The sequence below is a fragment of the Carassius gibelio genome, chromosome B20, assembly GCF_023724105.1.
Source record: "Carassius gibelio isolate Cgi1373 ecotype wild population from Czech Republic chromosome B20, carGib1.2-hapl.c, whole genome shotgun sequence".
NCBI lineage: Eukaryota > Metazoa > Chordata > Actinopteri > Cypriniformes > Cyprinidae > Carassius > Carassius gibelio.
This window is the reverse complement of record NC_068415.1, coordinates 26,593,187-26,606,081: the sequence shown is the minus strand read 5'-3', so window position 1 is coordinate 26,606,081 and position 12,895 is coordinate 26,593,187. Positions and strand designations below refer to the sequence as shown.

General features: G+C 37.4%; 2 protein-coding genes across 3 annotated transcripts in view; one reads left to right on the top strand and one right to left on the bottom strand.

Moving 5' to 3' along the window:
* The window catches only part of LOC127984360 (mRNA-capping enzyme), a 106,434-nt gene extending 103,232 nt beyond the window's left edge, over window positions 1-3,202 (bottom strand). The window contains exons 1-4 of the mRNA XM_052587005.1: window positions 2,862-3,202; window positions 1,893-2,002; window positions 1,437-1,540; window positions 586-674 (exon numbers count right to left, since the gene is read on the bottom strand). Of these exons, the coding sequence (XP_052442965.1) occupies window positions 586-674; window positions 1,437-1,540; window positions 1,893-2,002; window positions 2,862-2,925 (367 nt within the window). The 5' untranslated portion in view covers window positions 2,926-3,202. The remainder of the gene's footprint in view (window positions 1-585; window positions 675-1,436; window positions 1,541-1,892; window positions 2,003-2,861) is intronic.
* Window positions 3,203-3,892: 690 nt separating this feature from the next.
* On the top strand, window positions 3,893-12,184 carry pnrc1 (proline-rich nuclear receptor coactivator 1). Of its 2 annotated transcripts, none has more exons than XM_052587023.1 (2): window positions 3,893-4,334; window positions 10,028-12,184. In XM_052587023.1, the coding sequence occupies exons 1-2, from the start codon at window positions 4,128-4,130 to the stop codon at window positions 10,430-10,432; spliced, it is 612 nt and encodes a 203-aa protein (XP_052442983.1). In that variant the 5' UTR covers window positions 3,893-4,127; the 3' UTR covers window positions 10,433-12,184. The 2 variants fall into 2 exon arrangements, with proteins under 2 accessions (XP_052442983.1, XP_052442982.1); XM_052587022.1 differs by having other exon boundaries at window positions 10,025-12,184.
* Window positions 12,185-12,895: the final 711 nt, after the last annotated feature.

Sequence of the window (12,895 nt, the reverse complement as noted above, 5' to 3'; positions counted from 1 at the left end):
ATACAAAATGCACACATATATATAACGCAAAGCGTTTATTTAGGACGCGATTAATCATTTGACGGCACTAGTAGAAGTCTTCGAACCAGACGTGATCTGAAACATCATCCAAAGAAGAGTACATTTGCAAAAACATACAGCTCAAAAAAAAATATATTGTGCATCCCAATTAATCTCAAAAACTGAATAAAAACATAAAATAATGAAAAATTATATGTTATTTGTTTTTGCAAATAACCTCTTCAAATGATGCAGATGTTGGTGGGTTTGGGTTTCTGTTACTGATCAATCTCATCTTCCATCCTGCGTCAATATAACTGCACATTAAATATGAAATATACTCCAGCTGGCCGTAAACGTGTTGCTCAACACAGCATTTCCACTTCGTATTCAAACCCGCCATGTGTTTAAACCAAGAACCCCTGCGGTGTTTGGTGTAAAATCATATAAAATACATGCACAACTATATTTGAGGAGAAGATTTGTTGTGTAATACAGCGCAGAAGTGATGTGGAGGACCAGCACATCAGGCCTGGACAGGACTCAGCGTGCTTCACTACAACACATGAAGCGAATCTCTCTTACCGATGAGCTCTGTGGGCGTCTTCTGGATGAAGTGCTCACACAGCCTGATGAACATCTCCGTGGTCTCCGCTGCGGGACATTCGGCATGACTGAACGAGACACAAACACAGATGAACAGAACAACATCACCATTTCACTGCACCAAAACACTCAACAAAGCGGCTTCATTCTTCGTGCAGGGGTAAAGGGACACATTTTGTGCTACATTTCTTCACACCGATGCACTCTTTCATTTCACCTGAAGCATATCAGGCCCTAAATTCACTCAACAGTTACCCAGTTTACTTTTATTTGATTTGTTTCAGAGCACGCTGTCCGATTGGTTGTGTTTAACATCTAAGCAAGAGAAAAACATCTGTATTGTCTGATAAATGTTATGTCATTTTATATTTATGCCCTACCCTTATATATATATATATAGTGGTGTCAGATCATTAATTGCATCAAAAATAAGTTTTAGTTTACATAATATATGTATATATACTGTGTGCATATTTATTATGTACATATAAATACACACATGCATGTATACATTTCAGAATAATATTTTATGTTTATTAAATAGATTTTTGAAATATAAATGATATGAATATAAATATAGATGTAAATATTTTCAAAATGTAAACTGTATGTGTGTGTATTCATACATACATAATAATGTACACAGAACACACATATTATGCAAACAAAAACTTTTATTTTAGATAATATTTAGATGTTATAATGACAAAACCTAGCTGTGACAAAACCTAATGCAAAGCAAAATTAAGTTCATAAATGAATCAATGAAATACTGATGTCTACTAATGCAAGAAAAGCAACACAGCTTTCGGTTTCTGTAAGCCACATACCCTTTGCAGGCAAGTTTGACGTATTTGATTCCTTCTTGTTCGATCTCTGCTCGGTCGTAGAAGCGGCTGGTGTTCGTCAGGTCCACGAGCAGACCCATCTTCACCTGACCACAGCGTCACGTTAACATTAATCAGTCAGAAGAGCAGTACACACACGCTTACAGGGAGCGTTAGCACAACAAGGAACATTACAGTTGTTCCAAAGTGTCTTTCTTCTGTTGAACACTACAGAAGATATTTTAAAACATGAGGGTAAGCAAGACAGTTGACGGTAGCCATTGACTTCCATAGTATTTTTTTGTATACACCATGGAAGTCAGTGGCTGCCACCTACTGTTAGATTACCATCATTCTTCTGTGCTCAACAGAGTTAGTTTGGAACAATTTATGGGTTAATGGTTGAAGACAAATTTTTCATTTTGGGTGAACTGTCCCTTTAAGAGGATGTCCATGTACCTTTAAGCTTTTGAGATAGTTGGACAGCATGCTGGGATGAAACCGGTTCTCCTCCGGGACTTTATCATCATAGCGTGGTCCAAGCATGGTTTTCATGGGCAGAAATTTGCCTGCAGAGAGAAATCATCATGACATGTCCTTTAACTTAATGAACACTCACAATGATGAATTGACACAGTAAACATTTACAAAGACTATTCCTGAGATACAATGACAGTCGTGTAGCAATTTTTATTTTAAAAAGGCTATAATAGTTTACTTAGTTTTTAGATGCAAAAATTAGTCATAAAACATACTATATTTATTAAAAAATAATAATAATTTCAGGGAATAAATTAATTGAAATGTTTTATTTATTAAGTCCGAACTCATGTATATTAATTAGGTCACAGCCTCCAATGAGATCGAGCCTTCTCATTAATATTTATTAACTATGCCTTCATCATAGTACTATTCGTTAATCGCGTATGCCTCTCAGCAAATCAGCAGACCGAACGTACCATGACGCGATTAATATTCATGAATCAAGCCCGAGCCGATCCCGCCTTTTATCCGGTGACGTACTTGTGTTGACCTGCGCGTAGTGAAGCTAATCTGGCTAGCCACTCAGTTAAAAACCATACAAAACAAGTTTAGAGAGGTCCTTGTGTCTACTTTGTGGTTGTACATGTTCCTAATTAAAAATACACGTTGTTAAGTTAACACTGGTTTATTTTGGCACATGACGCAGTGCAGTGTTAGCCTTGTAAATCAGTGCTATGAACAAGCACAGGCTAATGGCTGCTAAATAAAAGCATTGGGTTTTAATCAGGTTTACTGAAGCTGCACTCACACAGCTCAGCGCTTGGGTACATTAATGCTCTTTAATATTCCCCTAACTCTAAGAACACAACTCATTTTTTCGTAAAGAGCGAATGTGGGTTAGCAGAGCAGCGTTGTTGACAGCGGTCTAATAGCTCATGAGCTCACCAGCCACAGGTTGTCCTCTTCTGGGACAGTTCTTCCATCGCGGAGGCGCTCCGGTTTGAGCCATGCTCCCGCTGAGAGCGAGCTCGAGTCTGCTGTGAGGATCCTCGCTGATCCGCTGATGCTTGGGCCCTTCGGTTCAAACACACCCAGCACTGTTAGCGGCGCACGGCTTTATTAAGAGACTCTTACTCGGTCAACAGTCATGAGACGAGCTCCATGAGGCGTCCGCTTCTCAAAGCTGCTCAGAAGTAAACAGTTAATCTCCACGGAGCCCAGCACTTCTGTGCCTTTACCACAGACTGTAGTGTATGTTTAACTGAAACCGGCAGCAGTGACCGCAGGCGGCCTGCAGGGGGCGCTAAACACAGATAGATAGATAGATAGATAGATAGATAGATAGATAGATAGATAGATAGATAGATAGATAGCTGGTGAGTAACTAGTTACATTTAAAAGAATTGCATAATTGAATTGCAAAAAAGGCTTAAATGTAATCTTACATATTTAATGAGAAAAAAAGTGTCATTAAATTAGTTACTATGATGTGTGTGTGTGTGTGTGTTATTGTGTGTGTGTTTCGTGTGTTTACTTGTTTTGTGTATTGTTGTATATTAATAATAAAATTGCAATATTATAACAATGATATTGTAATATTATGTAATATTTTATTATGTAGCTAAATGTTTTATGTTAATAATCATGCAATAGATAGATAGATAGATAGATAGATAGATAGATAGATAGATAGATAGATAGATAGATAGATAGATAGATAGATAGATAGATTTAAATTGGCGAAATGATTAGTTTCAGTTTCTAGAAGACTGACTATAGAAAATAATCTCACGATCGGTTGATATCCTACTTGTTTGTAAAATGTATAATCATTTGTTATGAATAAGTTTTACACAATTTTTTACTACAGTATTGCTCTATAGTTCATTCTGTATTCTTTGCAGTATATTATAACGTCCTCGAATGTTTTCAAACAAATGTTATGTAATAGAGTGCGCATGCGCAGTGTGCAGCGCACAGCCATTAACGAGAGAAAGAAAAGGTGATGTGTCTGCTCTGAAACGCGTTATGTTCTACTATTTTAATGATATTCCCGAAGACAGAGATCAAGACATTTGACAGTCACCTTCTGCTCTCCTCGGGACCCGACCGGGCTCCACACGGTCACATCACCATCAGAGTCTGTTTACATCTGGACGTGTTTGAGATAAATCTATATAAAAAAGTTGTCTAGATTGTTAAGTTGATATCATGCTGGGCGATGCTCTTGGACATCGTGTTGAATCCAGCGTGAAGATAAGCAGATCCAGACAAGCGCTCTTGAAGAATAGAGGACGAAACGTTCACAACACACCCAACAAAGCGTCAGGAAACATCAACAAAAGCTGCTTTAAACCTTCATTAACCACCAATGAAGAGCTCAAACCAGCTCAGTCTAAACCAGCCACTAATAAACAGGTAACGGGCTTCACTGCTGTGCTTACTCCAGGTTTGGTGCATTTCCGTTGCGTTCTTCATCTTGGACAAAAGAGGAAAATAATCTATTTAGTCAGTTGTTAGTTGGATAGTGTGTTTATTATGTTTTCAAATCAATAGTCTGACAGTAAATAGTCTTGTGTTGGTTTATTGTTTAAAGATATGGGCAAATTAATGAAAGGTTGTGGGTTTGAATCCCGGAAGTGTTGATCCGTGAAGCATCACCATGTGCTCTTGAGTCCTGACAGACACTTCAGCATCACAAACACACACTTATGACCTCTATAACTAGGGCTTCGAGCACTAAAGCTGATGTGTGTGCTATTTATAAGATGTAGGAAATCAGACAGTTTTTAAGATAACTTTTTATGTATTCATGACAGGAAGGTGTAAAACGTTTTAAGTGATTTTCAAGTTCAGGCAAGTAAACTCAACCATTTTTTGAAACAAAATGTATAACCTGGAAGACCAACGTGTCAACCCTGTTTTGGACAAATGAACAGTTTAAAAGACTTCTGGTTTGTGCACTATGTACATTATGAAATTATTGTTAAAGTGCTTAACAAGGTGGACAGAATTATTTTTGTTAGAACTGGGTTTTATAATAATACTAGTAATACTTTAACCACTGCTCTGTAAATTTCACCTTCCACTCTGTTAAAGGTAGGGTAGGAGATTTCAGAGAGGCTAGCAATAGCAAGCTAGCTTTGAAACCATAAGATCCCACCCTTCCTGCAAAACACTCTCCAAAGCCACGCCTCCTCCAAAACACATGACCGGGCTCAGACAGACCGGAGGCTAGCGAGAGGCGCGTCAACGCTGTCAGGTTACCTCATGTCTCATTCACCGGTGAGAAAACTTCGGATTGCAATAATTACATCTTCCATTCCCGCTCGGTCTACGATAGCGTAATGAACGCGCTGGTGTCGTATCATGTCTGTGCAAACAGGGTGTACAGAGAGCCTATCGTAGCCCTCGGAGCGAGGAATGTGATTGGACAAACGGTTTATGATCCTACAGACGCTATAAATACATTTAGACCACTTAACTTAGCGATTGCTATCTGGATGTGAAGAGACTTTCAAAAAATGTGTTTGAACCAAATCACCTACCCTGCCTTTAAGTCTTTTAAATATATTTTTTAGATTAAGGGAGGCACTTCTGGTTTGGATAGACTGAAACAAAGCATTTAAAGATCACAAGATTGCACGACTTATATTAACCCAATTATAAACCTGTCAAGGTATTTACAAAACATACATTTATCAAAAGGGTCATTGATGAACACAAGCACAATATATAGGCTATATATATATATATATATATATATATATATATATATATATATATATATATATATATATACACACACATACACACACACACACATTGTAGCCAAATAAAAATACATTTTTAGAATTTTTTTTCTATCTTTTAAAATATTTTTACATTAATTGTAATGTCTCCTATAATAAAGTTTAAAATCATGACATACATTTTATCTATATATTATAAATTATCTTTTTAGTGGACACCACCTATTTTGTCATGTCCCTCATGACCTTCTATGAAAGTGTTCTTGGGATATGAATAATAAAATTAGAAAAAAGTCCATACATTTTTCTTTTCAAATAAATATCTATCTGTACTTTTTTGCTAGTAATGTTTTTTTTTTCTCTAAGTAAATTCATGATTATTCAATAAAATCATATAATTTAGTTCTGTACCTCAGTAACCCCTCAAATCATTCACCATCAATAAACATAATGAACTTATCTTATGTGATTAATAGGAAGTGACACCATATAACTCTTCTGAACAACATTGTGAGCAGACATAGTCAAGTTACTGTACCACCTTCTTTTATAACTATAACATTATTAATATTGTGATATTGTGATTGTCAAGCTTAACGACTCAACCCTGTTACATCAAATAAAGATAGAAAATGATTACTTGTGAAAATGATCTTTGTTTTTTTAACAGTATACATGATTTCTTAATATTATGCATATCATGTGCTGTCCTGTTATTCACTACATTTAGGGCAGGGGCTGTTTTAAGAAAAAAATCTCAACCCTATCACACTCAACACCATTATTTATTCATTTATCTATCATAACAAGGTTGTGAGATTGTGATGGGGTTGTTTTTAAACACTTTGGTTTTGAAGTTATCCAGTAATTTAAATTAATTATTATATTTGATCAAGAATCTTATACCACATGCATATGTTGAATGTAGTAATGTCCATGTCAAAGCTGTGTGTGTGTGTGTGTGTGTGCGCGCACTAGGGGTTGCACAGACTTATTGACTAGTCGACTTCAATGATCTGCCATGACGCTTTAAGCTTGATGTCGACTAGTCGCTGCTCCTATAGAGGGCGCAACAGGATAAGAAATCTCTGAAGGACTTCCACATTTACGCTCCGTTTTCAAACAGTTAAAATGACAAATACATGTATACTCCGAAAGCTCCACAAGACATGTGTGATTGTTACTGGATGTGTCATATGCCATAGCCATGCACAAGGGGTTTGTCACATCTCCAGACTTATTTGTTTATTAATGATGTCATCAGCGACAAGTCGACATCGACTACACTTTCATCACATACAAGTCGATAAAAGAAAGAAATCAAAATTCGTTCAAGCCCTTGTGTGTGCATACGTGTGTTCTGCCTAGATTTCCACATCTCAGTGTTCCGTAAATTCTACAAATAATACGCCATAATGACAACGTGAACGAAGTTTGTTTGAAATCTTTGCAAATTTATATATATATATATATATATATATATATATATATATATATAAACATGTACATAAGTATCCACAGCCTTTACTCAATACTGTGTTGAAGCAGCTCTTGCAGCAATTACAGCCTCAGGTCTTTGAGTATGATGCTACAAGTTTGGCCGATCTATTTTTGGACGGTTACTCCCATTCTCCTCTGCATGACCTCTCAAGCTCCATCAGGTTGGATGGGGAGTGATGGTGCGTCGGTTTTCAGGTCTCTCCAGAGTTGTCCCGTAGCCACTCCTTCGTTATCTTGGCTGTGTGCTTAGGGTTGTTGTCCTGTTGGAAGATGAACTTTCTGCCCGGTCTGAGATTCTGAATCATTGCCATCAATGCCATCTCAATATTTTGCTGCACTGATCTTTTTTTTCTACTTGGACGAGTTCCTCAGTCCCACAGCACGAGGCTGTTTCCAGCACACTATACTTTTGGGATGGTACAGGTGATGAGCAGAGCTGGTTTCCCTCAAACATGATGCTTGAAATGGAAGTTTATCAGAAATCTCGTCTGAGGTAGTCGGAGGGGTCTTTAGGTGCTTTTTTGCCAAGTGTGTTCTCATGTGTCGTCACTCAGGAGAGGATTGTGTCTTGCCACATTATCATAAAACCCAGATCGGTGGAGTGTTGCAGTGATGATTGTCCTTCTGTAGGTTTCTCCTATCTCCACGTATGATCATGGAGGTGGAGGATGATCACCAGTCTGGACAAGGCCCTTCTCCATCAGTTGCTCAGTTTGGCCAGGGGGCCAGCTCTAGGAAGAGTCCTGGTTGTCTCAAACATCTTCCATTGAGGGTAACAGAGACTACATGCATCTGTGAGCCTTCAGTGCTGCAGAATTGTTTTCTGTACCCTGATACAATCCTGTCTCGGAGGTCTACAGACAATTCCTTGGACTTCATGGCTTGGTTTGGGCTCTGACATGCACTGTTACCTGAGGGACCTTATATACACAGTTTGCCTTTCCAAATCATTTCCAGTCAACCCAATTTACCACAGAAGGACTCCAATCAAGTTGTAGAAACATCTCAAGGATGATCAGTGGAAACAGGATGCACCTGAGCACAATTTTTTTATATATAAATTGGCAAAGATTTCAAACAACCTTCTTTCATTTTGTCATTATGGGGTATTGTTTTCAGAATTTTGTGGAAAATAATTTAATCCATTCTAGAACAAGGTTGTAGCATAAAAAAACTGGTAAAGTGAAGCGCTGCGAATGCTTTCCGGATGCTCTGTACAGGGGTGTTGTATGTTGGTGGAAACCCAGAGCCTGTGTGCTTCATGTGCTTCTCCATGTGGAGATCTTGAAAGAGGTGTGGGCCAGATACTGAATAACACACTAGTTATATGTTTTATTTGATGAGTGCTGACCTATTCAGTCAGTTTAAAGTCTTCTCATGTATAACTATGTTATTGTTGTTTTTCCTGCAGTCGGGTTAATAAAACTCAGTTCAGTTGGAATTTATATCTGTTGTCTTTCTTGATAACATAATGAAATACAGTGTTATATAGAAAATCTTACAGGGAATTTAAGTAAAAAAAACAACTACTTATACTTTAAGCTGTATTCGTCTCTTCAACCCTGTTACCATCTTAAGCCCAATCACACCTACATTTTTATTTATTTTTGTTTATGAAAAAGTAATTTAATGTTTGTTGAACTCCGTCTGAGATGTTTAGAGCAATCAAAAGAAAACTAATTTTAGTTCAAAGTTTTTAGTTTCGTTCAAATTCTGAAGCTAACCCACTTGATCAAAAATGAGGTTGCCGTCACAAAAAATAAATACATTTCAGGCTTTAGTGTTGGAAAAGTGTGAGATTTTCTGTAACTTTTATATATGCAAATACTGAATTAGTGTGAGGGACATATGATTAATGGGAAAATGTTGATGTAATTACAAATACATTTTATGATCATATTCAGAGAGCTCCCATAGTGTCCATAACAGGGTTGAAGATTAATAGTGCCTTAAAATAATGACCAATAATAATAGGGATTTGACACCAGAGGTGGGAAAATATGTTTTTCACAAAGACAAATATGTCCTTAATGCTGTGGGGTGTTCAGAAATGTATTATTTGTTATTTTAAAAAAAATCAAAAAATGTGTAAGGTTAACTATTGGATTTTACAGTACTCCCATAATTTGCACAAAGTGTGGACATACAGTGTGGACATTCTGAGTCAGCCATAGCACCAAAAATAAGCTAACATAGGTTTATCAAATAAGCAGTGTCATGTGTTTTGGGGTTTTCATTTTAAAATGATTATTTTCTAGTTTTACATTACTCTGGAACACTAAGGGGTATATTTTTTTTTTCACCTGAATCCTTGAGACTGGTTTCATTTCCTTCTATAATTATTTTCATCCAAATTTTGCAGACCAGAAGCCAGGCATGCTGGCAAAAAGTTTGGATTCGTCGATATGAAGATATTAAGTAAAATAAATGTCACACTTTTTTAGTGAATTACCCTGTACTTTCCGAAAGCAATGTTCAAACCTAAAGGGAGAAATATTCAGTCACTGGATAATGTGAAATTATCTGTAAAATATTTATTTATTTTGTGTACCAACAATAATTTTATACAAAATTCTGCTTCACTTTTTAACTTACTTACTGGTTCAAAGTTTTAGTTAAGAAACAGTATGTTTCCATCCAAAGACAAACTTGAAATACTGCAAAACTGGAATAGCACAAGAAAACGTTTGCAAATAAAGCTCCGTATGTTATGTTTGCGGAAATCATCTTATAGATCCGAAACCAATGATGAAAGGATTCAAAGCTTTGTGAAGAAGTGTTCTTTGTGTCAGAGAGAACATCAGCAGTGGCGTCTGGTGTCTTACATGATGCTAAGTGTTTCCTGTTTGTCTTCAGCAGCTGAAGTTAAAATCTGAAAGTGTTGAACGAGGAATCCTGTCCACCAGACCGTCTGTCCACAGCTCCAGCCGTCTTGAGAAAACCACCGACAACCTGAACAAACGGAGAGTGTGGAGCAAGCTAAGAAACGCATCCGACGACTCTCAGCTTCCCAAAAGACAGGAGACCCCCTCACACATGGGGAATAGCACGGCTGAGGGCCTCAGGAGGGGGAGCGTTGGCCCTCCTGAGCTCTCGTTGGAGGCAGAGAAGAATTACGCTGGAGCGAAGTTCAGCGAGCCGCCCTCGCCCAGCGTCCTCCCCAAACCGCCCAGCCACTGGGTGGGACAAGGTGCTCTTCAGCACACAGCCGTGCAGATGTCTGTGCACCTCAAAACCCTGCTGAAGGTCCGAGCCGAACCCTGAGCTCACTAATGGGACACTTCAGAAAGTAAAACGGACTGGTAACATCCCGTTCAAGAACTACTGAACTCTCCAGTTGTTTATGAAAGCTAATGTGAGTTAAAGGGAAAGTTCAGCCCAGAATGAAAGTGTTTACAAGGGCTGGGAAAATAAACCGATGCATCGCAAATCGAGAAATGATTCAGAAATTTTCCAAAAGCATCACGATTCTTTCTGGAGTCAACTCTGAGCTTAGTTTTGAACAGAAGATGATGCTGCAAGCTTTAGAAACAGCTGTACTCTGCAGGTTTCCAAATCACACGCTTGAACCTAAAATAATCATTATTAAAATTCAAAAAGGGTGTTCAAGGTGTAATGTTTACATTAATCTTGTGTCATAAAAACATCCTGAGCCGAGGTGAAATAACACTCTTCAGCTCTTCTTCATGAGTAATTGAGTGTGCATTAGATTATACGGGCTTCACGATTAATCAAATGCGATTGTCACGTGCATCTCGTCAATAAAGCCGGTTCTGTAATCAGTAGTAAATCTCCATCACATGCTTACAGATGGAGCAGTATTTACTACACAGATCCATAGATCGCTTACAAGCTATGTGTATATATATAATCACGCCATCTATATATAATCACGCGATTATGAAATCGAAAAAAATCATTCTGCGATTATGAAAGCTGTTTGCGTAGCTTCTCAGTGAACTAAGTCTCTCTCTCTCTCTCTCTCTCTCTCTCTCTCTCTCTCTCTCTCTCACTCTCTTTCTAATAACTTCATTAATATCTCCATTAGGATGCTATCAACAGCTCAAGCCTCCATCACCATCTTAAAAATGACGTTTTGGGACTAGTAAGAGAGGCGTTGGATGAGACGCGGAAGAAATAATCCTTCTCACAATAACGATTTCAGTACAAAAACTGGACGAATCACTTTAAATATATCATCTGATCGATGTCTTGAGGTGTGGTATAACCAGAATAATTGACTCGGGCCGTTGAGTTATTAGAAAAATAATGCACACCCGAGGTGTAATGGCGAGGTGTTTTCTAATAACTCACCGGCCTGTCGTCAATTATTCCTTGCGTATTCTAAGCAGTGATAAAGGCTATGTCGATTAGCATAGAATTATTATATACCTTACTTCAATGAAAATAATAATAATTATAATACGAACTCAGATAAATCCGATATTGTCATAGTCATCAGTGAAAGCAGTTGAATCTTCTGTTTCTTCAGTTCTGCGGGGCGTATTTAGAGTTTCTCTGGCCCTCAGATGAAGATTTACTACTTATCACAGAACCGCTTCACTGATGAAATGCACATGACAATCACAGCCTCTGTCCAATGGTGATTTGTCGTGGAGCCCTAGATTAGAGCGTCATCTGCTGTTAACATCTGAGCTCAGAGTCGATTCCAGAGAGAATCCAGATGCATTCAGAAGATCTCAGAATCGATTCTGCTTCGATTAATCCCAGCTAGATTTACTGAGCCAGCTTCATGTCCTTCCAAACCTGTATGATTTACTTTCTTCAGTGGTACACAAAAGATGATGTTCTGATGAATGTTAATAACCAAACCGTTTTGGTTACCATTGACTTGCACTGTATGGACAAACTCTTGAAATGTTCCACAGACGAATGAGAGTCATTCGAAACAGAAAATGATGACTGAATTTACATTTTCGGGTGAACTCTCCCTTTAAATATGACAACATGTGAAAGGGAAGACACAGAGACATTGAATTTGTGTATATTTTTTCATGTTAATTTACCTAAAAGGTCAAATTAGTTTTGTTACTGAAGCTTATAATCTGTCTCACGATGTATTTACCTTCATGTAACACCAGTATGTGTAACGCTTTGCACAAGAATGAAAATATTGTGAGATATTTAAGAAAGTGTGGGGCAGATTCTCAAGAGGTCAACACACAGACAATCATCCTGAAGAACTGGGCCGCTAATAACAAGAAACTAGCGTGTATTTTTACCTTATATTGAAGCACTGTGGACCATAAGTAACTGCAGATGTCAGTCTTTGGGTAATGATGTTTTTTATTTCAGTTGAACAGTTTGTTTTTAACTGTTTGAATAATGTACCATTTTTTGTACAGAGTCCCACGCATGACATATGGGAAATATATCAATTGTTGCCACAAATTAAGACATTTTCACACTTTCATTTAAAAGTACTGCAATATGAACAAAAGTAGTATTTTATCTGCAAACATTTTAAACAAATGTTTTTTTTTTTTTTTTCGTAGTATTTCTTTTACATAGAGAGGTTAAACTATTTCTTGTAAATCTCAATTTAAACGTTAATGTAATCAGATTAAATATAATACCAAAGCTATTTGTCACTGGCAGGGCTATAAAATATTTTATAGTTTGTTATAGAAAAACAAGTTATGCTCAGAGTCCAGAGCCTCGATCATAACATTATAACAGGCATCTTCTGAGTTTGTGTGTGTGTGT